This window comes from Lutra lutra, chromosome 15, assembly GCF_902655055.1.
Source record: "Lutra lutra chromosome 15, mLutLut1.2, whole genome shotgun sequence".
Lineage (NCBI taxonomy): Eukaryota > Metazoa > Chordata > Mammalia > Carnivora > Mustelidae > Lutra > Lutra lutra.
Window position 1 is genome coordinate 29,126,488 of NC_062292.1, and position 27,966 is coordinate 29,154,453.

At 55.9% G+C, this 27,966-nt stretch overlaps 1 protein-coding gene and 1 long non-coding RNA gene across 2 annotated transcripts in view; one reads left to right on the top strand and one right to left on the bottom strand.

Moving 5' to 3' along the window:
• Positions 1 to 24,084, top strand: part of PARP1 (poly(ADP-ribose) polymerase 1) — a 38,126-nt gene extending 14,042 nt beyond the window's left edge. Inside the window, exons 4-23 of the mRNA XM_047704700.1 lie at positions 162 to 376; positions 1,858 to 1,957; positions 4,432 to 4,548; positions 5,154 to 5,330; positions 6,182 to 6,326; positions 7,519 to 7,659; positions 8,942 to 9,184; positions 9,337 to 9,405; positions 9,644 to 9,776; positions 11,277 to 11,472; positions 14,773 to 14,901; positions 17,130 to 17,213; positions 18,743 to 18,865; positions 19,521 to 19,649; positions 20,600 to 20,698; positions 21,103 to 21,255; positions 22,038 to 22,165; positions 22,788 to 22,849; positions 23,411 to 23,525; positions 23,604 to 24,084. Coding sequence (XP_047560656.1) covers positions 162 to 376; positions 1,858 to 1,957; positions 4,432 to 4,548; positions 5,154 to 5,330; positions 6,182 to 6,326; positions 7,519 to 7,659; positions 8,942 to 9,184; positions 9,337 to 9,405; positions 9,644 to 9,776; positions 11,277 to 11,472; positions 14,773 to 14,901; positions 17,130 to 17,213; positions 18,743 to 18,865; positions 19,521 to 19,649; positions 20,600 to 20,698; positions 21,103 to 21,255; positions 22,038 to 22,165; positions 22,788 to 22,849; positions 23,411 to 23,525; positions 23,604 to 23,685 — 2,640 coding nt within the window. The 3' untranslated portion in view covers positions 23,686 to 24,084. The remainder of the gene's footprint in view (positions 1 to 161; positions 377 to 1,857; positions 1,958 to 4,431; positions 4,549 to 5,153; positions 5,331 to 6,181; positions 6,327 to 7,518; positions 7,660 to 8,941; positions 9,185 to 9,336; positions 9,406 to 9,643; positions 9,777 to 11,276; positions 11,473 to 14,772; positions 14,902 to 17,129; positions 17,214 to 18,742; positions 18,866 to 19,520; positions 19,650 to 20,599; positions 20,699 to 21,102; positions 21,256 to 22,037; positions 22,166 to 22,787; positions 22,850 to 23,410; positions 23,526 to 23,603) is intronic.
• An 86-nt stretch (positions 24,085 to 24,170) lies between these two features.
• On the bottom strand, positions 24,171 to 27,761 carry LOC125085857 (uncharacterized). Its single transcript, XR_007123022.1, has 2 exons — positions 27,661 to 27,761; positions 24,171 to 25,065 (listed from the first exon to the last, which is right to left on the bottom strand). It is a non-coding gene; the product is annotated as an uncharacterized LOC125085857 (long non-coding RNA).
• Positions 27,762 to 27,966: the final 205 nt, after the last annotated feature.

A 27,966-nucleotide genomic window follows, 5' to 3' on the forward strand; every position in this document is an offset into this window, starting at 1 on the left:
AAGCAGAAAGCAGTCGGAGGCTGCCAGCGGCCCTTCCGGTGCCCTTGGTGTGGACCTGAGGCCCTTTGGCTGGGGTACCAGCTAACCTTTGTTTCCTCAAGCCCCTGATGTCACCGTCACTCTTGTCATGTTCTTGGTACCACATGTGGTTCTTCCTGCAGGGCCAGATCCGCCTCTCCAAGAAGATGCTGGACCCAGAGAAGCCCCAGCTGGGCATGATCGACCGCTGGTACCACCCAGACTGCTTTGTGAGAAACAGGGAGGAGCTGGGCTTCCGGCCGGAGTACAGTGCTAGCCAGCTCAAGGGCTTCAGCCTCCTGGCAGCGGAGGATAAGGAAACCCTGAAGAAGCAGCTCCCAGGAGTCAAGAGTGAAGGGTAGTTGGGGGGGGTGGTCATGGGTGTAAGGCCCCAGGTAGACCCTGCAGATTCCAGGCTATTCTGGCATCTCTCTTTGCTGACCTGCAGCGAGCTGGGGGTGCACCCCTCCTGGGTGCACGGTCTTGTAACTCCCGTAGCTCCCGCCCATCTGTTCCCTCTTCCCCTTCTGATCCACAGACAGGCGGGACCAGCTAGCTGCCACTGCCAGCACCCCTGGCCCTGAGTAGTCCCCGTGCCCGGGCCAAGCACTACATTTCCTGGGACCTTTGCATGACTCGCTTTCCCGTCCCTGCGGCATCTTGCGTATCTGGGTCTCTGCTGTTGCTAGGAGGATCGTGGCGGGAGGAGGGGAGCTGTGGATGAGAAGCCCCCTGGTGTAGTGTCAGAATGGTATGGGGTTCCTGTGGCGCTAACATTGAGGACGGGAAGTCCAGTTGGAGCCAATCTGGAGTTGGCGGGCGCTTGTTCTTTCCTGTCCCTTCTGCTGGTGTCTGGGCCCCGGTCTGGAGTCACTTGGGGTCATGGGCACAGCAGGGGAAGGGTGGCAGGGCCATGCCCAGCTGTGGACAGTGTTGGGATTGGGGTGATTCTCACCTTCCCATCATCAAGCCGCTATCAGGCGCCACCTGGCTTCATCACACACAAGCTTGTGCACAGCGTATGCAGCTCTGGAGGAGACAGGAAAACTGGAAAATCGGGCATGGATTAAGGTCAGGCCAGCCCGTGCTATGTGTGCAGGGAGGCCTAAGCTCCCCTGTGTGCCATGGCAACAGCCAGCATCAATGGGGCAGTAACAGAGCGGCAAGCATCGTGCTGAGTGCTTAACGGGTCAAGTCATTCTCTGGAAGGCACATGGGTTCTCATTCGTGCGTGAGGGAAAGTGCAGGGGTTTGAAGCCGAGTCTGACAGCTGCAGCAAACCCTTAACCACCATGCCTTCTGAGGACCCTCCCTACTGCCCTGTGCGTCCCCCACCCTACCCGCTCTTCCCCCACCCCGGTCAGGTGAGGGCTGAGCCAGGTGTGCAGGGACCTGCTCCCATGGCTGGGGGGGATGACTGTGTAGTCCAGCCTTGGACAACCGCACCAGGAGCAGCCCTGTGGTTTAGCTTAAAAGGCTCAACCCTGGCACGAGTGGTTCATCCTTCTACAATCCTGCCCCTCGGCTATGGGCTATGGTCACAGTCCCTGCCAGAACCTTCCAGCTGCTTCATTTGTGTCAAGAGATACATGGGGAGATTTGATGTCAGGTGCAGGCTTTTTCCAAGGCCCTGGGGCCACTCCTTGGAAGCAAAGTAAACTGTGCTGTACGTGGGGCCTGTCACCAATACTGCCCGGGCATACCCTGAGCTCCAGGGAGTAGAGCAAGATGTGCATGCGGGGCCTGGCAGGCAGGAGTTACAGGGACAGGAAGTTCTGCATCCCCTGAGTCACTGGTTCCAGGGTTCTGATGGTTCTTTTTCTCCCATGTGTCTTTCAGAAAGAGGAAAGGCGACGAGGTAGACGGGATGGATGAAGTGGCCAAGAAGAAATCTAAAAAAGAAAAGGACAGGGATAGTAGGCTTGAGAAGGCCCTCAAGGTGAGCTCTGAACTGTGTGTCTGCTCATTGTTGCCTCAATTCTCTGCGGTCCTCCTGGGAGGAAAGTTCCAGGATGCATGTGCATCCCACTCAATGAGACCTCCAAGAATTCCCAAATTGGGAGCAGTGGTGAGGTAGCACAGCTTTCCCTCCACCCCCAGAGAAGGCCTTGGTGCTTCAAGGAGAGCCGCTCTTGGGCTCTGGGGCCTGGACCAGCTGGTCCCCAGCCTCTGGGCATCGTGCATCCTGGACCTGGAGGGCCGCTAGTACACACCGCACATAGTGTTAAGTTCAGGCACACATAGGGGACTGAAAGAGACAGGGATGTTCCCTAGTTCTTTTTTTTCTTTTTTAAGATTTTACTTATTTATTTATTTATTTATTTGAGAGACTGAGAGAGAACATGAGAGGGGAGAAGATCAGAGGGAGAAGCAGACTCCTGGTAGAGCCGGCATCCAGATGTGGGACTCGATCCTGGGACTCCAGGATCATGACCTGAGCCGAAGGCAGTTGCTTAACCAACTGAGCCACCCAGGCGCCCCCATTCCGTAGGTCTTTAGTGGAGTGCCGGACTTGCTGGGGACGCACAGGGGACTGGAAGAGACAGGGCTGTTTCCTAGTTCTTTAGTGGAGAGCTCTTGTCTGCAGAAGCGATGGAAGGCATGTGGTGAAAGCGGACAGAACCGATGACTGAATCCCTGGTCACGGATTTTCAGCACCGTGTTGATGAGGCGGGCGTGGAATCAGTAAAGTTGATGAGTCTGAAAATGCTGGGTGTTTGGTGCTGACACACACATTGGTGCGCAGCATCTGCGGCTGTGGAGTCTGTAAGGGCACTGGGAAGCTGCGGAGAGCCGGGATCACTCTTGTCGTGGGAACTTGCTCTCTGCCTGCATGGCACTTCTGTGAGAGGATCCGGGTTTTGCCGTGGCACAAAAATCAGAATCCGTTTCTGACGTGGTTGGAGCTGCTTGGTGAGAACCCTGGGTTTGGTGTGATTGTCCCTCAGCAGACCCATTTGCGAATCTGGCTGTAGTAAGGCTGTGGCTGGTGTTACTTTGCACTTGCTCACCGGCGTGGTGTTCTCTCAAGCATCATCCGGGATGAAAGGAATGTAAGAAATGCAGATGTTCCCCACCCCACCACCCCCGGGCCTCTCCAGCCTGGCCTTGCTGGTGGGATTCCACTGCTCCCGTTGAAACTTGTACCACGGGACTCGGCCCATACTCCCCCACGCTGTGACTGGCAGCATAACACAGGTGGGTGCAGGGCAGGTACGCGAAGCTCGGAACAAGTGCGCTGTACTGTCGCTTTGCTAGTCACATTAAAATCTTCCTCGCTCCAGGGTCCGGCTGGCCCATTGGGAGAGCACACAGCTCTTGATCTCAGGTTCCTGAGCTTCAGCCCCATTTGGGAGGCAGAGATGACTGAAAAAGTCTTTTTAAAAGGCCCCATTAGGGGGAGCCTGGGTGGCTCAGTGGGTTAAAGCCTCTGCCTTTAGCTCAGTCCATGATCTCAGGGTCCTGGGATCAAGTCTCACATCGGGCTTTCTGCTCAGCAGGGACCCTGCTTCTCCCTCTCTCTGTGCCTACCTGTGATCTCTCTCTCTGTGTCAAATAAATAAATTTAAAAATCTTTAAAAAGGGGGTGCCTGAGTGGCTCAGTGGGTTGGGCTGCTGCCTTCGGCTCAGGTCATGATCTCAGGGTCCTGGGATCGAGTCCCGCATCGGGCTCTCTGCTCAGCAGGGAGCCTGCTTCCCTCCCTCTCTCTCTGCCTGCCTCTCTGTCTACTTGTCATCTCTCTCTGTCAAATAAATACATAAAATCTTTTAAAAAAAAAATCCTTAAAAAGGACCCCATTAAAATCCACCCTTGGTGTAGAGAGCGACTCCGCGGGGTTGGTGGGGCTGGCATTTTTACATCTGGTTTGCAGGGGTGCAGTCTGCAGCGGGGGGGACCCTAGCAGGGAGGAGGCCCGCCCTGCCCATACTCTGATGGGGAGGCTGCTGCCGGCCTGGGCACAGTGTTGACGAGGTGGGGATGCTCAGAGCTTCCATGAGGAGGCACCGCGTGTATGGCTCCCGAGATGGAGAACTCCATGTCCTGAGAAGCACAGATGTGCTCCTGTGCGGTGCTGAGTGGGATACGTAGTTGAGGCCGGCGGGGGTGCTTGGGTATTGTCCCCACCCGTGTTTGGGTTGGAGAATGGCCATGCCTGGTGTCCATGGGTGCAGGTGTTGGGGCCATTGGGCCCATGCGCCAGGGGGCCTGTCTGTGAGGGGTGGTCCCAGGGACAGCATGCCTGGGATGCCCCAGAGTGTGGCTGGGCCACGTCCCTGTGGAGGAGACCAGCTTGGAGGTACAGCCCACCTGACGCAAAAGGACCCCCATGGAGACCGAGCGAGACGGGGGAGCCCCCTTTGGTGGGGTCTCTGGACACAGCTGGTCTGTCAGCCACCTGTCTCTGTCTGCAGGCCCAGAATGAGCTGATCTGGAGCATCAAGGATGAGCTAAAGAAAGCGTGTTCGACAAACGACCTGAAGGAGCTGCTTATCTTCAACAAGCAGCAAGTGCCCTCTGGGGAGTCAGCGGTGAGCTGCCTTCGCATTATGGGACATGTGGGAGACGGAGGCGGCCTGGTCCCTGAGTGCTGGTGCTGTACCTCCAGGCCATGGGAGGCCCTCCAGTGGGATGCCCACTGGTGGTGATTGGGAAGAGTGGAAAGGCTGCAGTTCTGTGGCATGGTGGCCACGTCCAGGACAGGAAAACCTCCCCATACATCAGCCCGGGTTTAGGATTTGGGGGAGACTAGGGTGGGTTGTATATTTGCCTCGTGCGTTCATGCCACACATGTTAAGGCTCAAACACTTAGGAACTGCCAGGTCTGGAGGGCGTGGAGCCGCCCTCATGAGGGGAGGACTGTTAGCACCCCACTGGTTTCCCCAGCTGGCGTGGCTCCTCATGCAGGAGCAGGGGGTGCTCTCGATCCTCCTTTCTTTCTACATCACTGAGGGACAGGGGCTGTGGTACTTCGTTTGGACAAGAGATCTCTTGAGGTACAGCAGCCCAAGCTCTGTGGGTAAACCAGCAGCCCCAGGGAGTCCATGTCAGGACGAGCTCTCTCCTCTCTCCTTGAGTGCTTGTCTGCCCACGCTGGGGAGTGGCCTTCCTGCAGCTTCTCCTCTCTGGGCTTCAGATCTTGGACCGTGTGGCAGATGGCATGGTGTTCGGTGCCCTCCTTCCCTGTGAGGAGTGCTCGGGCCAGCTGGTCTTCAAGAGCGATGCCTACTACTGTACAGGCGACGTCACCGCCTGGACCAAGTGCATGGTCAAGACCCAGACCCCCAGCCGGAAGGACTGGGTGACCCCTAAGGTAAGCAGGAGCAGGGTGGGTTCTGGGGTCTGAGCAGATAAGCACTGCCATCCCACTTTCTGGGCTAGTCCATGCTCCGAGGCCCCCAATGCAGTGCTATGTAGGCATGCGCAACCCGGGAGGCACCCTGGCCATACTGTCCGCTGAGTCTGAGTGTCATTGGTTTGTCTTCAGGGAACCCTGCTCACGGCCCATGCGTGCCAGTGTTGTTATAAACTTGGAACCACTGGAAACACACTGTTTGCAGTGCCGTGTACTTGAATGCTGATGCCTCACATCGGTTTAAGATGTATTTATTTTAGAGAGCAGGGGGAGGGGCAGAGGGAAAGGGAGAGTCCCAAGCAGACTCCCTGCTGAGTGCGGAGCCCCAGGCGGCGCTTGTCCCACGACCCCAAGATCATGACCTGAGTTCAGACCAAGAGCTGGACACTTGACTGACTAAGCCCCCTTGACACGTCAGCCGTGCATGTCATCCCTGATTGTGAGAAGTAGACGAGCCAGATCCTCTTTGCTCTGGTGGGGGGTTATTTCTAGGGAGAAGTGGTTTATTTTTTTGTTTTGTTTTTAAGATTTTATTTATTTATTTGACAGAGACAGTGATCACAAGTAGGCAGAGAAGCAGGCAGAGAGAGGGAAGCAGTCTCCCCGCTGAGCAGAGAGCCCGATGTGGGGCTCGATCAGAGAAGCAGGCAGAGGGGGGAAGCAGGCTCCCCACTGAGCAGAGAGCCTGATGGGGGGCTCGATCCCAGGATCCTGGGATCATGACCTTAGCCAAAGGCAGAGGCTTAACCCACTGAGCCACCCAGGCACCCCTAGAAGTGGTTTCTTAACTGAAAGTTCAATTTCTTCAGGAATTCCGAGAAATTTCTTACTTCAAAAAATTGAAGATCAAAAAGCAGGACCGAATATTTCCCCCTGAGACCAGTGCCCCAGTGGTGGCGGCCCCGCCCTCCACAGCCTCGGCGCCTGCTGGTGTGAACAGCTCCACTCCGCCAGGTACAGCTTGGGGCTGGCTGTGGGCGGGGTACCCTGAACAGAGTGGGGGAGGGTCTCCCTCTGTGTCAATCCTGCTCCCCTTGGCAGGTGGAAGGCGCTTGGGAGGTGGTCTCTTAAGGGCCAGTGGGCCTGATCTGAAACGACATTTTGAGTGTCCTCCTGCCTGCACGATAGCCCTTGCTTCCCTGCCTCCTGGCACCCCGACCCCATGTCAGTCATCCCGAGCCTGATGTGAGGCTCAGGGCTCTGGCGCAAATAGCCCTGCCGTGTACCAGGCCCACAGAGCAGGGCTGATCGGTGTGAGTGCAAACACATCAGCACACGGAGTGAGACCGATTTGGGGTTTTCCGTATGCTGGAGAGACTTGTTGCCTTTGTTCACTCCAAGACACGTGGTGGAGTCTGAAGAGGGCCACAGTTTGGTGGGTGGAGAACAAGAGTCAGCCTAAACATGAGCCTGTTGGTGACCCACCTCTTCCTGGGGAAGACTGTGTGTACACATGTACACATGTACGTGTGGTCTTTCTGAGTCCAGCTGCTGCTGGTGTGGGGTCACAGGGAGGGCTTGAGGGACGTCCCCCTCCAAGTTCTGTTCGAGGAGTGCGTGTAGGACTCTAGTTTAGGACTGCAGGTAGACACAACTCTGTCGTGGGCCTTCCTGATCTAGGGGCTGTGTTGGCCTCAAGTGCCAGGTCCTGCTTTATGCCTGGAATCCATCACTTGCTCAATGTCCTGCCTACTGAAGCTTTGTCCTTGAGGAGATGGGTTTGTTGGATGGGGTTAATTAATAAATACCATATAAGAAATTGCAGCTTATTTTTAGATTGGAGTTGGGAAAAGAATAAAAGTAGTTGGGAGCTCACGTGATTCCCTCTCCTGTTCCCATCCCACTGGCAGCCCCGTGGTCCCCACAGTGGCTTTCCTGCTCTGCCTGTGGGGCAGGGCCAGGAACCCCCACTGGCCAGGCTGGCCCATTTATGGGGCAGCGTCATCGTGGGGCTTCTCCCCTGGCCTGGTCCTCTGTATACCAAGGGATGGGACAGGCTCTCCGCGTGCTGTGCTGTCCTGTCCTCTGCTTTCCGACTAGACCTGGGCTTCTGTCTTAATAGACTTTTTCTCTCAGGGATGCTGGTCAGAGGGGAGCTAAGGTGTCCCTGAGACCTCATGGCCTGATGGCTGTTCTCTTGTTCCAGATAAGCCATTGTCCAACATGAAGATCCTGACTCTCGGGAAACTCTCGCGGAACAAGGATGAGGTGAAGGCCACGATCGAGAAACTCGGCGGGAAATTGACGGGCACAGCCAACAAGGCCTCCCTGTGCATCAGTACCAAAAGTGAGTTGAATCTGTTGTGTAAAGCAGGGCCGCATCGTGCCTCCTGGGATGGCAGTGAGATTGAGGGGGGAGGGGATGCGCTGCGTGTGGTGTGACACCGGCAGGGCACTCCCAGATGGGTGTCTTCGGTCACAGCATTGTTTGGTCCTTTATGGGGGAAAGCCAGCACCTATACGTGCAGAGCTGCCGTGTTTTGTGTGTGCGTGCCTTCTGTCCCCAGTGGAAGGCTGCTGACTGATGTTCTCAGCCAGCCTGAACTCCTGCCCTCAGAGACACTAATGGTCTTGGCCCCTCCACAGCCCTGGGGTGGGGTGGGACAAGCTCAGGGGTTGCAGGGCCAGACAAAGACTCCTTCGTACATGAGGGTTGGTCCTTCAGGACCCAGGGAGGAACTAGCTTTGTCGACGGATAGGAACCCATAGAGTGAGGCAGAACAGAGAAACCGGAATATATGCCAGATGACCGCACAAGAGAAAGTGTCCAGGGAAGAACCTTGCAGAATCGGAGGTAAGTAATTTACCAAGTCAGGAGCCAGAAGTCAGGGTCACGAGGTGTGCTCTGCATAGACTCAAGCCATCCCCGTGAAAGCCCGGCGCTGCTGTCAGATCTAGAGCAGACGGTAGCTCCTGCAGATAGCCAGAGCCTTTCTGAGGACAGGGCAGGAGGCCTCGCACTCCCTGACGGCACACTGTGTCACAAGCTCTAGTGACCAGAACAAGACAAGCTGACATCAGAACACACATAGACCAGCGGAACGGCCTGGAGAGCCGGGAAGCGAGCCTCCGTGTACGTGGTTAGTTCATCTGCCACAGAGGAGCCGAGGTTCATGATGGGGAGAGCTGGGTCTCTGCCTGGTCCCACCAACAGATCCACACAGGTTGGATTGAACACTTGGATGGGAGACCTGGAGCCAAAGACCTCAGAGGAGGAAACACCGAGCACCTAGACTTTGGTTTTGGTAATTTCCGACTCTGTAACTAAGAGCAGAGCCAGACCAACAGGACCCCGTCAAACTGGAAAGCTTCTGCACATCAGCATCGGCGGCACGGAGGGGCCTCCTGCCAAGTGGGGGGAAGCACCTGCCAGTCGTGCACGTGGGACACAGCAGGGTCTGGGAGAGGGACACAGGCTCCCTTCCTGCTGCCGCCAGACCATCTCTTGGGGCGCATCTGCCCGCACCGTGTGGCCCCCCGGCTCTGGGTGACAAGGAGGGGGCTCGGTCGGTGGGGCTGTGATTGCACTTCGCACTGACGCTACGGCTCTTCTTCCCCGGTCTGAGCAGAGGAGGTGGACAAGATGAGCAGGAAGATGGAGGAGGTGCGCGAGGCCGGCATCCGTGTGGTGTCTGAGGACTTCCTCTGCGACGTGTCCAGTTCCGCCAGAAGCCTTCCAGACTTGTTCTCGGCCCACCTCCTGGCCCCCTGGGGCGCTGAGGTGAAGGCGGAGCCAGTAGAGCCTGCAGCCCCAAGAGCAAAGTCAGGGTCTGCGCTCTCTAAGAAGAGCAAGGGCCCCGTCAAGGAGGAAGGTGAGGTTGCCTGGGGTCCCGGGCCCGCGTGCTCCCGGAATGCTCCGGCCGAGGCTGCCTAGACCCGTTGGCACACCTCCCCCTCACCCTGCCTCCCCACCCCAACTTTCTGGTTTTGTTTTACTCATTTTCCTTTCTTGTTCTTTTCCAAGGCATCAACAAATCTGAGAAGAGAATGAAATTAACTCTCAAAGGTGGAGCCGCTGTGGATCCGGACTCTGGTGAGCACACAGGAGCGCGAGCCGGCAGGTGGTCCGGAGGCGGGGGGCTTCTGGACCACACCTGCGCACCCCTGCCTCCTTGGGCTCCCCTGGGCCTGAGGACGCCTGGGCCTTGTGGGGAGCCTCCCACAAGGAGTGTCCAGGCAGGTGTGAGTCCCCCGCGTGCAGACCCCCTTCTTTCCCGAGCTTATTGGCCGCCCTTTAAGAGAGAAAACCAGGTGCCCTGCCTCTGCAACAGGTCTGGAACATTCTGCACACGTCCTGGAGAAAGGAGGGAAGGTGTTCAGTGCCACCCTTGGCCTGGTGGACATTGTGAAGGGGACCAACTCCTACTACAAGCTGCAGCTCCTGGAAGATGACAGAGAAAGCCGGTGTGTCTGGGGATGGGGAGGTGGCCTGCAAGGTGGCCCTGAGGGAGGGGCCTATGAGGGGTGTCGGGAGGTCTTTGGCCAGAGGGAAGATACCGCCACGCCACACAGCCTGGCTCCCTGCCATCCAGCGTTCCGACTTCCCAGGACACGCTGTCCCACCATCTCTCGAGTCACTCTGCCTACAGCCCCTTGAGGAATCCAGAGCCTCTGACCCCTGGGTACACACGGATCCGAACTTGCCCTTCAGATTCCCCAGTCCTGACCCTCGTGGGCTAACCTGGACTTGGTCTTAGTGGCAAGTGGAAACCACTTCCCTGCTGGGACTCCAGTTGATGGTTGAAAACCAGATGCTGTGTAGCCGTGGCCCTGGTGGAGGGGGCATGATGTCGGCGCCTACGAAGCCTTGACTGCTGGCCGTTTGTGGGCACCGAGCAGCTGGGTGCCTTCCATTGCCTTAGCTTCTCACCAGGGCTTTCGTCTAAAAGTGAATATCAGATGGAGCCCCAAAAGTCCAAAGTATCTAGTAGGCTACTTGGGTTTTCTGAAGACATAAGCCCAGTGTCCTGTGTCTTATCACCTGTTCTGTTGGCCTAGTTTTAACTGGTTTTCACAGTGAAGGGACAGCGTGGGCTGTCAGGTCTGGACACCTCTCTAGGACAGCTCAGTAGAGCACCTCCCAGACGTTTCCAGGAAGAACCCTAGCAGAGAATGTTTAAGATTTTACTTATTTGAGAGAGCACGAGCACAGGGTAGGGGCAGAGGCTAAGGGAGAGGCCTGACATGGGGCTCAGTCCCATCACCCTGAGTTCATGACCTGAGCTGACACCAGTTGCTTAACCAACTGAGCTACCCAGGGGGCATCTCTGTCGTGATGTAAAAATTATGTTATGCGTTCTTTCCACCAAGAAAAATGAATCACCCAAAGCCAAGCGATGTGGCACCTAGGGTGCCAGTGGTGTGGGCCCCCAGTTGCCATGGGAATCAAGAGCAGTGGCCTCAACCTGCGTGCCTCTGACACACACACATACACACACCCCGCCCAAACCTGTTGCATCTGAGCCCAGAGGCTCCAGTATCTAGGTTTTGTCGCTCATGGTTGTGTATCTTGAGTACAAGACTTCCAAGCAATGCTTACTTTGTTTCTGTGAGGAGTGAGATGGATGTTTATTTTATAGTCCGAGTTCATACGCTTGCTCTGTGAGCTTGGCTGGCAGATTGAGTGTAACCTGTGCTTTAGCACTTTCTGGGTCCATTCACCAATACGATTCAAAAGGCAGTTCTTGAAAGTTCCAACTCTCTAGTTCCTCAAAAGTGAAGGTCTTTCATTGCCGTGTTTCCTTTGTTCCTCTCTGTCCATGGCATCATCTTGGGGGCCGCAGCTCTGTGTCCCCAGGCAGAACACAGGGAGGGAACCTGCTCCCAGCACATGAGCGGCTGGCCCGCAGGTCTGTGTGTGATCCTCCTTCTCTCCTCCCCACCCCCCACCCCGTGCCCTCGCAGCTACTGGATCTTCAGGTCGTGGGGCCGCGTGGGCACCGTCATCGGCAGCAACAAACTAGAGCAGGTGCCGTCCAAAGAGGATGCCATCGAGCACTTCATGAAGCTGTATGAAGAGAAAACTGGGAATGCCTGGCACTCCAAGAACTTCACAAAGTATCCCAAAAAGTTCTACCCTCTGGAGATCGACTACGGCCAGGTAATCCCTACTCTTAAGCCGTTTGCTTCCAGCAGAAGGAAGAACCACCATAGTAGCCAGACCTCGCCCCGGGCCTGATGGCCTTGCAAGTCAGTGCTCCTCAGCATTCATAGGAGGAAACACTTCTCCACTCTTGACAGTGCTCAGTGTTAGGCCAACACCAAAACCAGACAGACCTCGCAGGAGCGCTCCCATATCCCTAGGAACATAGCTGTGGAGGCGTAACCGTGGAGTAATAACCCACGTGCAGGATTTCTGTACCGCGACTGGAGGTAGGGGGTTGAGCCTGAGAATGTGAGGTCGGTTCAACACACAGAGATCAGTGCCCTGCAGTATGACCGTGATCATAACAGTCACGGTCGCGGACGGAGAAACTCAGAACAAGATCCAGCACCCTTCCACGAGTCACACCCAGACAGTGACGTAGGAACTCAGCTGACCGTGGTAGCATCTTTGAGAACGTGAGGGGGCTTGGTCTTTGAAATTGCTCCCTCAGCTCATTGGGAAGTGGTTCTTAGATTCCAGGTGTGGCTTCTAGGCTGACCCCATGTTTTCCTCACAGGTCGTATGACCCTGGTTTGCCATCAGTTTATTACAGTTCAGAGGGTGACTTAGTTGGTTGACCTTCTGCCTTTGGCTTAGGTCGTGATCCCAGAGTCCCAGGGTTGAGTCCCCGATCATGCTCCCTGCTTGGTGGGGAGTCTGCTTCTCCCTCTGTCCTTGAGCCCACTTGTGCATGCAAAAGAACGTAATTAACATTGCCCTGGCCTCTGTTGGATTGTGGTTTTGGGTCCCAGATGCTCTTCTGATAATTTCTATTAGACACTTTTTTTAAAAAAGATTTTGTCAGAGAAAACAGGAGCACAAGCATGCAGTGGCAGACAGAGGCAGAGGGAAAAGCAGGACACGATCCCAGGACTCTGGGATCACAACCTAAGCTGAAGGCAGACGCTTGACCCCCTGCACCCCCCAGGTGCCCCTCTGTTACACGTTTGTGGCTGGCTCATTTTCCTGTGTATATCACCAGATAGCCTTCTGTTATCCCTTGGCTGATAACCTTTGTGGACATTTGTTCTGACAAGATGCTTATTCTGGCTTTTATAGAAAAATCTGTTGCAGTTGACCCCTGAACAGTGTGGAGGGTCAGGGGCACTGACCCCTCCCCACGATGCAGTCGAAAATCCATGTTTAACTTGACTCCCCAAAACTTAATCTGTTGTTGACCGGAAGCCTGACCAATAGCCTAAGTTGATTTGAACTCATTTTGTGATGTGTGTATTGTATACTGTTGTTTTATTACAAGTTAAGCTGGAGGCGAGAAAATATTATGAAGAAAATCATAGAAGAAAATACACTTTTTTCATGACTTTTTGCTTACGTAGTTTACTTAAGTAAACTACACCCCATGTGGGGCTTGAACTCAAGGACCCTGAGATTGAGTCATGCTCTAGCTGAGCCACTGGGGGCTCATGTATTTCTTTTTTAAAAACAAAACAAAACACACACACACAAAACCCCAGGGCACCTGGGTGGCTCAGTCAGTACCAACTCTTGATCTTAGGATTTTGAGTCCAAACCCCACTTTGGGTGTGGAAATTACTTTAAAATACCTATTTTAAAAAATAGAATTTACTTTGTAATGCTGAGGTTGAGATCCTGGCTTGTCTGACCCAGCAGTGCCCCCTACTGGTCAGTTTTTCTAATTTCAAAAATAACATTTAGAATTTTTTGAGAAAGATGCAAAATCATAATCACCCAGAGTTAAGCACAAAGTCACTGTGTGTGTCTTTGGCGCCCCTGTCCCTTCACGGGTACTTTCCTCACCAGAGGACTGGAGTTTTGCCCTGCACGCTACGTCGAGATTCCCCGCCCCCCAACACCCGCACGGCTTTTGGAAGATGCTGTCCGATAGAGCTAGACAACCACCTTTGTAGCCTTAATATTTCAGTAGCTGCATTTTAAAAATCAGAAAGAAACCGTGAAACTAACATTAGTTATTTATTTTCCTCCCCCTCCCTCCTTCTCTGAAACCAGATCTTTGAAATCTGGTGTGTTTTCAGCCCTTGCAGTGTGTCTCTGTTCAGACTGGTCACTTCTCAAAACCAGGGCCACTGAATTCAGGTGCACTGGCCTAGGGCAGCATCTGGCAGGGTGCCCAGATGGCCCGGGGTGGTGGTTTATGGTCTGTGGCTCCCCTGTGACGGTGCTCCTGAATATGTAAACATCTCCGCTTATCACCCCCGGAAAGGGAGGCCACAGAGTAGATCAGTTCAAATAAGGTGTTTCACCGTGAACAGTTGGCCTCCTCAGAGAGTCAGAAGCAATGACCCTGAGAGCCTTGGAGACTTGGTGTCAAGACAGAAAGCGTAGTTGACAGCCACAGCCAGGAGTGAACGGGCCCACGGCCCGCCACGCCGCTTGGGTGAACACAACAGATGCCAGGATCAGTGTCCACTCAGAGCAGATACCAGCACAGCTCATTGCTGGGGACACTGTCAGGGACAGGGCACAGTCCCTGTCCTCCGGCCATTCCTAAGTGACAAGGATTCAGCTGTCTGCAGTGCCGTGTGGTCCTGACTTAGCCTGGGTTCCCCAGAAAGCGGGAACACACAGTCCAGTGTTGAAAGTGTGATCACAGGGGCGCCTGGGTGGCTCAGTAGGTTAAGGCCTCTGCCTTCGGCTCAGGTCATGATCCCAGAGTCCTGGGATTGAGCCCCACATCGGGCTTTCTGCTCAGCGGGGAGCCTGCTTCCTCCTCTCTCTCTGCCTGCCTCTCTGCCTACTTGTGATCTTTGTCTGTCAAATAAATAAAATCTTAAAAAAAAAAAAGTGTGATCACAGGGAGCAGAGGGAGGCCACGGAGGGTGGAGAGTTCCTGCTGTCAGTCTATGTGGCAGGAAATGGGTGTCTGAACCTTTAGGACTATGGTGAAGACTGTATGGACATCTTCTGGTTGGCCCCTGGGGTGCAGTAGTACAAGACGGGAGAAGTTACCAGGTGTCCCCTTGGTCCATGGTTTGGCCTGGTGGCTTCCCAGCTCTTCCAGGGTGGCCCCGTGGGCCATGGGCCAGTTCCCAGGGTGGGCAGGTGAGGGCATGAGGGGCTGGGCACCTGCAGTGGCCGTTGGAGGGTCTGGAGCCCCCACGGGGATCGTGGGGAAGCCTCTGGTCCAGGTGCAGATACTACCTCAGCCTTCTGTGCTGGGGGTACCTGTGGCTCCTTTGTCTGTGGCCCAGATGCTGTCGCCACTTGGCTTGGGTTGTTGAATGGGGCCTTTGACTGGTTCACTTTTCTCTAAAGGATGAAGATGCGGTCAAGAAGCTGACAGTGAACCCCGGCACCAAGTCCAAGCTTCCCAAGCCGGTGCAGGAGCTCATTAAGATGATCTTCGACGTGGAGAGCATGAAGAAAGCCATGGTGGAATACGAGGTGACTGTGCGCACGGGGGTGGCTGGGGTGGCCGTCCACGTCTTCTGCCTGTCCCCCTTTTTTTTTTTTTTTTCTCTTTAAGATTTTATTTGACAGACACAGATCACAAGTAGGCAAAGAGGCAGGCAGGGGGGTCGGGGAAGCAGGCTCCCTGCTGAGCAGAAAGCCCAATGTGGGGCTCGATCCTGGGACTCCAGGATCATGACCTGAGCTGAAGGCATAGGCTTTAACCCACTGAGCCACCCAGGCGCCCCTCTGCCTGTCCTTCTGCCAGACACCGAGCCAGGCCTCTGGGGCCTGGGGACCACAGACTTCCCGGGAGGTGGACACTGTGCCTGAGCAAGCTGCCCTTGGGTCTCCGTTCCCCTGCACGTGTCCCCTTGCTGCCATGGCAGTGTGTGTGGGCGTGGCTCTGGAGCCGGCCGGCCGGCTGGAGTCTTCTGGAAGGCAAGTGTATCCTGTGTACTGTGGAAGAAGTGGGCCGCACTGACGAAGTATAGAAAAGCAACGTTGAGGCATCAGACAAAACTAAGAAAAGGTTGAGGGTGGGGGTGGGTTTGTCCTGTTCCTCCTGCTCGGGCAGGACGAGGGGGCCGTGGTTGAGGCCAGTTGTCCCTGTGTTCTCCAGCCCAGCTTGGCTTTCCCAGAAGGTGAGCTTGGAACCGGTGGCAGGACGGTTCCCCCCTGGCTGCTGTTAATGAATGCTGTGGAGTCTACAGGTCCCCTACGGGCCTGCAAACGCCCAGGGCTCGGGCGCTCCCGTTGAAAGTGACCCCTGCGCCGACCTCCATCAGGAGGACTGGCCAGTGTGACAGCTTGCGGACAGTCTCACCAGGGACATGGGCGAGGGAGCGGGTCTTTGTTTTTCTTAATGTTTAAGAAGAAACGTCCCACATGTCCTTCCCAGCTTCCTGTGCTCTAGTTCATAGGGTCTCAACTCCTAGCAGACCAGGTTTCCCCTGGGACATACCATTTCTGGGCTGGCTCTTGCTCAGGTGACCGTCTCGCAGGAGGAGACAGGCCAGAGCTATTGCAGAGCTCGCTGGAAGGCAGCCCATGGGCAGCGGTGGAGAGTGGGCTGTTGCTCACTCCTTGCCTGACGGGCGGCCTCCTCCACTTCTGCAGGGCTGGACCTGAGAAAACCCCAGGTTTCTCTTCAGGGAGTGGGGTACCTGGCTTATGTTGAGTAAGCCCCATTCTTGTCCTCGTGGCCTGTGAGGAGGGGCTGAGGGGCACAAGCACCCGCACCAACTCCCCGCAGTTGGGGGGTGCTGTTTCTTCAGAGCACTGCCCACCCCCAGCCACCGTTGCAACGCCTTCCTCAGCGGCTCCCGGAGCCGGTTTCCAGCCTGCACCGGTGATGCTGGGCTACTTTACACGCCCTGCTCCCCTCCTGAAACAGTCTCCCCGCCTTCTTCCCCAGACCGGGCAGCGGCTACTCTACTTCCCAGGGACCAGACCACCCCTCAGGGTAGAGACTCTGGCTTTGAGGGGAGGGAAGTGCCATTGGTATGTGATGCCACGTCTACCACGCCCAGTGGGGGCTGCTCCCCATCCATTTCCCTGCAGCTTGTGGCTCCGTCGTGCGCTGCAGGTGTTGGGGTGCCCCAGGGAGGTCAGGACACCAACCACAAGGGGTGCGGGGGCCTCCGGAGCAAGCCAGCCCCATTTTCCGGGTGGGAGACAGAGGGTGAGCAGACTCCTCCCAAGCTGGCAGCAGGCCACATGCTTTCCCCACTACACTTGTTGCTTGTCCTGACGGTAATCCCCAAGCATATTGCTAGAATCCGCATGTGACCTTTCAGGGTACCTGATTTGAAAAAATAGCGTTCTTTTGGGCATAGATCTGTATGTTCAGGAGAGTGTACTTAGGAGAACCTTTCCTCCCCACTTTCTGGTCCCTATTTGGCTGGGAACGGTTTGGGCTCTGAGGCTCTGGGGCGGCTGTGCTGTCCGGCCCTCCTCCTCCCTGGGAGCCGAGTTGTGCTGGGCCAGGGTGGACTGAGTGTGGGGCTGCAGGCGTCCTTGTTTCTCGTCACTGCCATGAACGAAGCGAGCGAGACCCCCCCCCCCTCCCAGAACCCGTGGTGTGGGCCCAGAACAAGCCGCAGACATGGTTGGGTCTCTGCTGCTGGCAGGGCCCACAAGCCCCGAGGGGCACTCGCCAGCTGGCCCGCGGTCCACTGCATGGAGCGGCTTTGCAAGGGAGCATTCCCCTGTCTCCTCAGATTGACCTTCAGAAGATGCCCTTGGGGAAGCTGAGCAAGAGGCAGATCCAGGCGGCCTACTCCATTCTCAGCGAGGTGCAGCAGGTAGGCAGGGGGCCGCTCGGCTGGCTTGTCTTGGGGGAGCAGTGCAGGGTCGCAAGCTGCCGCGTCCCAGGTCCTGAGGACCTGGAGGTCTCTGTTCAATGCCGCAGGTGTGGTAAGTGCCTGTTCCTCGCCAGTGTGGTCCCGGAACTAATGAAGTGGCCGTGTTTTTAGTGACCAGTTATGTAAATAAACCCCTTATGAACTGGATAAGGTATTTGATTCTCCTACCTCATAAAAACGTCCTGATTTGGGGTGTTCTTAGGCTGAGATTGAGGCTCCCAGTTGGCTTGGTTGGTGGAGCACGTGGTTCTTAATCTCCTGGGTCTTGAGTTCAAGCCCCATGTTGGGTGTAGATAAAGTCTTTTAAAAAGAAACTGGCATTATTTTGCCGTTACTTGGAAATCTCACAGAAAGTGAAATATTTCCTCACTTTGGTTCATGCTCATTGATCACCTCACTGGGCACCCAACAAGGTCCCCCAGTTCACAGGGCCTTCCCGCTGCACCATGGGGACAGGGTGCAGGCCTGGCTTGTGAAGGAGGGGCACAGGAAAGTAGACTTCTGGCTGGTGCTGGAGAAGGGGCCCCAGGCAACAGCTGCTCCCGAGCCCTGGCCCCTTCCCTGTCCAGAACCCCTGGTGGAGAGGCTGGGAGAGTGTCCTTCCCCACGACACAGAGCCAGCTGCAGCAACAGAAAGAAATTGAAGGCGTGGGGCTCGGCCGGGTGGGGAGGGGGTGGGTGCTGGGGCCTGCAGGGGGCCAAACTAGGGCCCTTTCACTGCCCCGTGGCCATTCAGGTGCCTACCCAGCATCACAGCAGTCCGGCTCCTCCATCTCTGCATTTATTGAGCACCTTTTACATACGGAGCACGAATGGGCACTGTGGCAGGAGGGGGAGCTTAGCCTTTCTGTGTGTGGCCACCTGGATCTTCAGGTGCGAGAAAAGCCAATTCCTTCCCTTCAGCTGAAGATCTGTGGATGGGCGGGGGTGGTGGGTGTGCTGCCCGAATTGATAGCATTGGGGTTTTACCCCCATTTTGTTGTGAGAAGTTCCCAAACATTGATGTAGTTGAGTTTTTTTTTTTTTTTTTTTTTTTTTTATATTTTATTTATTTGACAGAGATCACAAGTAGAGAGAGAGAGGAGGAGGAAGCAGGCTCCCCGCCCAGCAGAGAGCCCAATGCGGGACTCGATCCCAGGACCCTGAGATCATGACCTGAGCTGAAGGCAGAGGCTTAACCCACTGAGCCACCCAGGCAGCCCTGATGTAGTTGAGTTTTAGGAGCACGCACGAGCTCTCCACCTAGATGTTACACTTGACACCTTGCACGGTGTTAGGGGTGGTACGGGTCCCTAATTGTCCAGGTCTTCTAGAAATGGAAGTGGACGGGTGGGGGGTCCTGCCCTTGGGCCGGTACGACACCAGCTTGAGGTGGTCTTGAACATTTCCACCGCGCTGCCTGGCTGTTGCTCACGCCGAGCCAGGTCAGTCTCGTTGTCTCAGTCTCTGCTCTCTCTCCTCCCCCGAAGGCGGTGTCCCAGGGCAGCAGTGACTCCCAGATCCTGGATCTCTCAAATCGCTTCTACACCCTCATTCCCCACGACTTTGGGATGAAGAAGCCCCCGCTACTGAACAACGCGGACTGTGTGCAGGTAGCCGGGGCTGCCTGAGGGAGGAGCAGCCTGGGCGTCAGTCCCTTCCGGCAGGGCCTGGTGCGGGGACCTCTGGGACCTCTCTTCTTTTTTTTTTTTTTTTTTTAAAGGTTAGATTTTATTTATCTGACAGAGATCACAAGTAGGCAGAGAGGCAGGCAGAGAAATGGGGAAGCAGGCTCCCTGCTGAGCAGAGAGCCTAATTCGGGGCTGGATCTCAGGACCCTGGGATCATGATCTGAGCCAAAGGCAGAGGCTTTAACCCACTGAGCCACCCAGGCGCCCCTGGGCCCTCGTTTTGTATATGTGCTGCCGAAGCGAGCACAATGGGCCCTCGTTTTGAATAGGATTTCTTCCCACGGTGGTGACCGACCACAGGCCAAACAGATGGGTTTTCCCTCCCCGCGGCCTCGGGGCCAGCGATAGTCACTGCCCCCACTTCTCACAGTACCCTTGTAGCTTCAGGCTCTCCCTTCCCCCAGGGAGTACCCCCCTCATTCACTAGGAGCCACAGGTAGATGACAAGCTATTCCTAACCAGCTGGGAGGCCTTCCCTTCACTGTCCCATCAGTCTGTGAGGGTTTTCTCTGTTGAACCTAGGTTTATCTCCCCTCACCCTGGTCCCAAGCCCAAGGTTTCCCATCTGTTCCTCCAGGCCAAGGTGGAAATGCTAGACAACTTGCTGGACATTGAGGTGGCCTACAGTCTGCTCAGGGGAGGCTCTGATGACAGCAGCAAGGACCCCATCGATGTCAACTATGAGAAGCTCAAGACTGACATTAAGGTAACAGGCCCCTGCTTCTGGTGCATCTCTCCGCTCGTCCTGAGAGCAGCGATCTCCAGACTGGAGTGGGTTTCTCCTGGAGACCTCCTTAGAACAGATTGTTGGGCAGACTTCCAAGCCAGGGTCTTTGGCACAAGAGACTCCTTTTTGAGCAGCCTTCCAGAAAGTTCATTTTTCCTTAATCTAGAGAAGATCTGTCTTTGGAGGCTTGTGTGTCATGAGCTTTAGATTTGTCATGCCCGTTTCAGAAGCAGAAGTGCCCAGGGCAGCCATAATGAGTACACAGTGCCTGGGTTCCTGCTTAGGTGGAGGTGCCTGTGCTGGGGCAGAAGTCCCCTTGCCACAGCCCCTAGCTTGCCTTGACCTTGAGCTTGGTCTCCCTGTGTCTCACCTCCCGGAACCCTGCGGTGTGGCTGGGTTCCCCTGAGCCTGGGATGGGGTGTTGAGATCCCAGGAAGAGCCTCTGCTTCTTGCCTAGAACAGAGCATAGATCTGGGGTCCGGGTAGAATAAGCCACCAGATGTCACCTGTGTGGTCCCTGGGGCACCTTCTTCACGGGAATGCTGCAGGCAGGGTTCTCTGGTGAAGGGTTTATTCGGTTTACAGTCCTGAAGCCTTTTACTTAAGAAGCTGTGAGGAAAACCAGATTTCCTGGGTTTTTTGCATTTTGCCTGAGAGGGCGAAAATCGAGAACACAGCCTTCCCCGTGGCGCACTTGTGTTTGTGCGGGGGCGGTTACGTCGGGTATTTGGTGGGCAGGAGCTCTGGCCACTGCACAGCCTTGAGGATTCAAAGACCTGGAGCGCCAGTCCTCCTCCTCAAAACCCAGCCTTGGGCTTGGGTCCTTGCAGGTTCTGACTGCAGTCTCGGCTGTGGGACGTCTCTTGGCCCCTGTGCTGGGTGGCTGTGCTTGGGGTCTCCCTTGCGCAGACTCCCCAACGATGTTCTAGGTGGTGGACAGAGACTCGGAAGAAGCAGAGACCATCAGGAAATACGTTAAGAACACTCACGCGACCACGCACAACGCGTATGACTTGGAAGTTGTTGACGTAAGACTCTTCCTCCTTTCCCTTCCTCCAGCCTAGCCTGGGTAAAGAACCGTTTGCTTTGCTTTAAATTACTAGAGGAGCGACTTACTATCGGTGGAGGAGAAAGGTTAGTCTTGGAGTTTGGGGGTGCTTAGTGTTCTTTCCCTAATCCTTTTTATTTCTGATCTCAAAGCCTTGTTTGAGGACCTGAAAGCACAATCAGACATGGCAAAACATCTCGGGCACACCTCTGTCAGATGGGGTCCTGCCCGGGCAACTGCTCCCCACCCAACCCTGCCTCCTCCTAGGCCGCCACAGCTGCATCCTCTGGCTCTGGGGCAGCTGGCCCATGCTCCTGCATCTGGTGGATCTTGCTGTGAGAGTAACGTGGCATCCTCTGTCTCCGGCCCTTCACCCCCGAGCAGATCTTCCGGATCGAGCGCGAAGGCGAGAGCCAGCGTTACAAGCCATTTCGGCAGCTGCATAACCGCAGGCTCCTATGGCATGGCTCCCGGGCCACCAACTTCGCCGGCATCCTGTCCCAGGGCCTCCGGATAGCCCCGCCTGAGGCGCCCGTGGTAGGTGGCTAGCCCAGGGTGGGTGGCGGGCGGCACCCAGAGATCATCTGCACCTTGTCCTCACGGCCCTCGCTCTACGGCCAGCGTATCTACACGGCTATGAGCCGTGGCTTCTTGAACAAAAGTGAGGTGTCTGGGCCTTGCCCTGAGAGCTGATGGGTGTGTTGACATGCGAAGAACAGGCCTTGGCCACAGGCCAAGTTGAGTCCAGACTGCCTCCGCCCCCCCTCTGCCCGGTGACTTCTGTGAGTCCTGGTGTGCTCCTCAGGAGACTGTGGGAGGGCCGGAGGGAGGCCCTGCTGACTCGGGGCCTGGGTCATAGAGGTGACCTGCCGGACGGGTGCTCAGAGGCAGTCTTGCAGGCCTCTTGCTGTCCAGGTGTAACAGGTGGGGAGCAGCGAATGGCTCGCGGTGCCATGTGGTAGCACATGACCTGGGCAGATGCCCTGACCTCCCTACACCTCACCTTTGACTGACAGAAGGAAGTAAACACAAGAGCCGCCATTTATGGGCTGTTGCCACATGCCGGGCACCGATCTAAACACTTATTAACTTGGTGAATTTTCACAACGGTTTTGTGAGGTTCTCTCCCCAGTTGAGAGAGGAAGACAGCGGGGGGCAGAGAGATTAAACTTCCTGCGGCCCTGAGTGCCCCCACGGGACCAGGGTCCAAACAGCCTGGCACGTGAACTTGGCCTATGGGCGTAGTCTATACTCGGGAGTTCAGGGATGCTGCAAACAGCCCCCAGAAAGTCTTCTGTGGCCCTTTTCCCACCCTGCAGACGGGCTACATGTTTGGTAAAGGGATCTATTTCGCCGACATGGTCTCCAAGAGCGCCAACTACTGCCATGCGTCCCAGGCAGACCCTGTGGGCCTGATCCTACTGGGAGAGGTCGCCCTCGGAAACATGTGAGTCAGCCTGGCTTTGGCCTGGGGCCACTGCTGGGGACGGACGGGGGTGGTCAAGACAGGAGCGCTCCCCTTGGCCAGGAGGGGACCCTAGAAATTCCCCACCACAATGGTAGAAACCAGTTCTAGTTAAGTGAATGCAGGAGCACCGGGGATGAGGAGTCCAGCCGGGACTCTGGAACTGGCAGCATCCACCTTCTGTGGGCTAAAGTGCACGGAGGATGGTTGCCCCCCCAACCCCAGCACACATGCATGCACAGAGATGTTAGATTTTGTGTTTGAAATCAACTCAGATGAACCTGGAGATGAACTTCAGATTCCTGGCAAAAAAAAAAAAAATCTGGTTGGTCCGCTTGTCACAGTGACATGGAGAGCAGGGTCGCATAATGAAGCAAGGGGGTGAGGCTTGTGGTCTGAGAAGCCTCTGGAGCTGTGGCCACAGCCACATGACCCTGCAGCGGTGGTGGCACAGAGCGCTGACCCGGAACTGCGCCTTCGCCTCTGGAAGCCAGGGGTCTGGGGAGGACTGGGTTCTTCTCACTTGGGCTCCTGCTTATCATACTGGTGGTTTGAGAGCCCAGGGTCATTGGAGGCCCTTCTGAGACCTTCCTGTCTTGCACAGGTACGAACTCAAGCACGCTTCACACATCAGCAAGCTGCCCAAGGGCAAGCACAGTGTCAAAGGTACCGTGTTCCAGAAAGGGCTGCTCCCGCCAAGTGCTCTGGACAGCCCGGGGAGGGCACCCTCTCTCCCCAGTGGGCTGTGTGCCTGTGGCTCGCTGGAGGACAGCTAGAGGGTCATTAGATAATTGGGTCACACCCTCTGGCTGGGGTTGGAGCCTCAGGAACTGGGTACGTCAGCTTTGCGTTTTACTGGGACTGTCAGCTGCGGTGCCGAGGAACATCCCCTGAGCAAGTGCCGCCCGGGGTGTCCGGGCGCGCGGGAGCTCCAGCCACCTGACGGTTCAGGGCCTCCGCCTGCCAGGTTGAAGTGCAGGCTTTGGACTTGGGCTCAGTGGAAATGCGATCGGGCTGGGGGGTGAGGCACTGCTCTTACTGAAATCAGGGAGGCATGCGCCTCGGGAGCTTGATTTATAGCCCGGGGTTGTATCTGGAAGGAGGGCAGAGTGTGCGGTGTGCGTGTCTTTAAAGTGAACACATAGACGCAACAGAAGTCTGATCTTGAATATTCTCGAGCTAATGTCCTCATGGTTCCTCCTGCCACTTACGCCTTCTGTCGTGCAGGTTTGGGCAAGACAACCCCTGACCCTTCTGCCAACATCACAATGGATGGTGTGGAGGTGCCCCTGGGGACGGGGGTTTCCTCTGGCGTGAACGACACCTGCCTGCTATATAACGAGTATCCTTTGGCTGGCGAGTGGGGTTGCGGGGCTCGGGCCGCCGCGAGTGTGTGCTCCTTGACCCACGTCCCCTCCAGGTATATCGTTTATGACGTTGCTCAGGTGAACCTGAAATACCTGCTGAAGCTCAGGTTCAACTTCAAGACGTCCCTGTGGTGAGCTCGGGCGCGTGGCTGACGCCGCCCGGGGACAGGGATGGAGGTGCCAGCGCTCACGCCCCCAGACCCAGCAGAGGCTGCTGCTGCGTCTCAGGAAGGCTCCTCTGCGAATGTTTGCTCACGTGTTAGATGATTTTTCCCCAGCTTTCCGGGGGCAGGGGGGTGGGGGAGGGGGTCTTCCTGTGGCCAGCACCCTGGTGGGGAAGACTGACAATAGAGGAGATGGGGGTGGGGGTGTCTAGACTAGTCCTGCGGGTGGGGCGCCTGCCTTACTCACCGGCTCCCCCAGTGAAGGAAGAAATCACTCCCCCCTTCTTTCTAAGTGTTCACCTGTAGTTTTGGTTTGGGAAAAATGTTAAGCATTTATTTTGAGGTAAAAATAAAAACTAATTTCATACTACTTAGATTTTCTTTTTTTATTTTGCATTTCTTGTCCCCCCCTCCCCCGCCTTTTTTTTCTTTTCTTTTCTTTTTTTTTTTTTTTTGCTTCTTTTATCTGAGTTCTTTGGGAAGACCAGAAGGAGGAATATTAACAATTTTTCACCCTTAGAAACAAAAACGTGCTTTCCTTTTCTGGACGTGCTGGGATGTGGAAGCTCTTCAGAATACGTAGTGCACTGAGTTAAAAGTTGCATTTGAGGTTCCGGAATCTCCCTCCAGCAGTTCTGTCTTCCAGATGAAAACAGTGTCACTAACACACCCAGGGGCTGGTAGTCCTTCTCGATTAAATGGAAATGGTTTCCTCGTCTGTGTGTCGTGTGTTCGGTGTCATTCTGACTGTGGATCTGGTTTGTCGTCCCGGCATGAGGTTCACAGAGACTACAGGGGGCTGATGGCACTTGGATTTGTGGGGACCCGGAATGTCCAGCAGCAAACGGCCTTGCGACGGGGTGAGGGGTACCCGTCCACACAGCAGGAAACCAGAGGCCGGGAGGCACGCGGAATTCGGTCTCCGCGAGCGCTGTGCAGGTGGACATCCTGTTGGCTGACTGTCCACGGAGTGCAGTCCCCCACCACTCCATTCTGCAGGGGAAGGAGCCTGCAGCGAACCACAGGGTGACCGCTGGGACACGGGGGCCAATGGCTGAAACCAGAAAGTTACATGGGGGTTTGGTGAGGGAAGCTGAGCCCAGGGTGTTCCTGGCTGGGGAGAGGTGGAGGGGCAGGCTGGCGTTCTTGGAGAGGAGCTGCCCTGAGGGACGGCAGCAGCCGGCGCCCATGGGCAGGTGTCCAATTTCAGCCTGCTGGCAGCAGAGTCCTTGCCCTTCTCCAGTATCCTGGACTTGTCCCTGGTGCCTTTGGCCTGAGATGCGTCCCAGATCAGCTGGTCGGCAAGGCTCAGGCTTCCTGGATCAGGAGTTTTCTGTGTTCTTCCCCATCCCTGTCCGCGCAAGAAGAGGCTGTCGCCCTCACGGTCCTTGATTAAACGAAGTATTTTTAGGTTGGAGTGATTGCTCAACGGGTTCCCGTGCATCACAACTGATTTTTAAGGAGATTCACGTTTCTGAATTCATGTCTTCTCCAAGGAACCTACGATGCTTCAATATTTATATATTGAGTTTCTTTCCTCACCTGAAGTCCAGTCCTATCCCAGAGTGTAGCTGAACTGCACCCTGGTGATTGTAATTTTTTTCTGAGCCTTTCAAAGAAACCCCAGTGGAGAGTGTAGCCGGGGCCTCTGCTGCCCCCTCCTGTCCCCTCAAAGGCTCACATGCATGGTCTCAGGCGCTTGAAGCAGACGCTGCACATGTGCTTGTCCCTCTGTCCTTCCAGCATGGCAGCGGCAGACTTGCGTTGGCGGCTCTGCCCCTGCCCCTTTCCCGCTCAGGGTGTCACCCTCTAGAGGCTCTCAGCACTTTGTCCGGAAGGTCCCAGCGCTGTGCCCGCGGACTGTCCCCTGAGCGAGAGGACACCCTCCCACCCCCAGTGGTTAGTGGCCCTGTTGGAGGCCTGCCTGGCTCAGGGTCCATCTGCCTTCTCCCAACACCGTGTGTCCATCTGGGTCTCAGGACTGGTCGGCTTCCTCCTGTGACACTCCGATGTTACCAAGGTGGTGTCCCTTGTCTTAAATTCTGTTTGAAAGCCAGCAGATTGGGGCTCGGGTTTTTAAAGGAATGTTACAATGCCAAGTTGCAGTTTGGGGCTAATCGTTCAGGGGTTTAGTGTGGTCTTGTGACAGAGTGCGCCCTGTGTCCCTTGCCAGCCTCTCCTACGGTCTTGGTGGGGAGCAGCCCAGGGCTGTAGACCTGTCTGAAGTAATCTACGAGAAGACGTGTTTGGAGCCTCACTCTGAGAGGTAAAAAGAAAGCAGGGCCATAAAGGCTCCTGGGTGAGCCAAGGGTCCTTTGGACCCTTGTCCAAAGGAGGTTGCCCACCACCGGGCTGGGGGCAGTGCCAGCAGCGAGGACAGCCTGCATCCCAGGTACTCGTGGAGGGAGTGGGCACATGTGGTTTTGCCACAAGGGACTCCTGGTGGTGCGCGCGGTGAGCACCCTGGATGGACATGGCTCCCATCTTGTAGGATCCAGTCTACTCCATAAGCCCGAGACTGCTGGATGTCACTGTCCCCCGCAGCCACAGTACCTGGGTCTGGGAGCCCGGGAGCGGGGGTGGGGAGTAGTCCTCACTGTGACCACATCTGATACCCAAGTGCTGTGTACTTCCCACCCCAGAGCTCTGCTGGTCCCTGAGTGAGCAATGGCTCCCCTTGGACACAACAGTAGTTCCACTGAAGGGAAGACGAGGCTGCTGCCTGGCTGTTTGAGGCTCCCGAGAGCAAGGTGCCCCCACAGCAGGGAAAGGAGTACCCTACTGACTACCATGGGGAAGGCTGTGCCATGGAGGTGAGCACCTCCTAACACTGAGGACCTCATCCTAGCACGCAGGAGCACCTCCTAGCACTCAGGAGAACCTCCTAGCACTACCGTGTCTAACAGGAACCAGCCACCCTCAGCAGTGACACACAGGACTGTTGAGGACTTGGACCCTCCACCAGGTCCAAGTCCTCAACAGGACAAGGGCTGATAGGCTGAATTCCTGACCGAGGGCAGGGAGACGGGTCACTGATCATGAGAGGAGTTGAGGCGAGCAGGTTCTCTGACCAGCTGTAGGAATGAGGACCGAAGCAGCCCATTGGGACCTGAGTCTGGCGTGTGTGGTGATGGGTTGCAGTGGCTGTGAATATAGACTGGACTCCTGTCTGTCAAGTATCTAGAAATATCTAGGTCGGGGCGCCTGGGGGGTTCTGTCAGTGATGCATCTGTTTTGGCTCAGGTCATGATCCCATGGTCCTGGACAGAGTCCCATGTCCGGCTCCTGCTCCTCAGGGAGCCTGCTTCTCCCTCTGCCTCTGCCCCTCTCTCACTCTCTCTACCTCAAGTAAATAAATAAAATCTTAAAAACAATCATGTATAGGCCCATCCCCCCAGCTTGCTCCCCTCCCACCCAGCTCAGTGCACTTTGAACACGGAGGGCTGCTCTTACAGCACAAGTGATGGGCTCCGTGTGGGGGGAAGTGGAGGTCGGGGTCCAAAGCACAATCCCTGTAGGCCCAGGGTCGCCTGAGCCGTGGCCCCTTTTGGCCCTTTCAACCAGGTTTCTTCCTCATTGACCAAAAAGATGAACCAAACCATTCATAATCCCTGAAATCTTTTGTTACCTACCTCTTTGAGTTGTCTGAAGGTGTTCTTTTTAAATCACGTCTACACCCAACGTGGGGCTCGAACTCCCAACCCCGAGATCAAGAGCCACGTGCTCTACCGTCTGGGCTGGCTGGGCGGGCACCCTTTGAGTTGTTAACGAGAATGTGTGTGCTGATCCTGGCAAAATGCTTTGGGCGGCCTCCTGACCTCGATGTGCCCTCAATAAATCTCAGCCCTCACCGTTTAAGTCCCAGAAAATGTTTAGCCCATATGAGTCCAAACAGGAAGACCCAGATGAGAAGGGGGAGACGAGGTACAGGGACAAAGACACCAACCTTGCGCTTGGGCCGTGTGCCCCACTGCAATCCCTCATGAGACCTCGCCAGGACTCTGGCCTTCCTGCTCAGTGTGGCCTCCCATGCCTTCCTGTCCTCCCTTCAGCCGAAGGGACCAGACTCCAACACCACCCCCACCCAGGCCCGGCCCCACTTGCAGCAGGCCTGCTGGGGCTCAGAATAGCCCAGCTGCTGTCTAAGCAGATGGCCTGGGCTAATTTTAGCCGTGCGGTGCTCCCCCAGGGGCCGGGCTGGGCCTTTCGGATTTGAATAAGCCCATGTGTGCATCTTTGGTTTAGAGCGAAT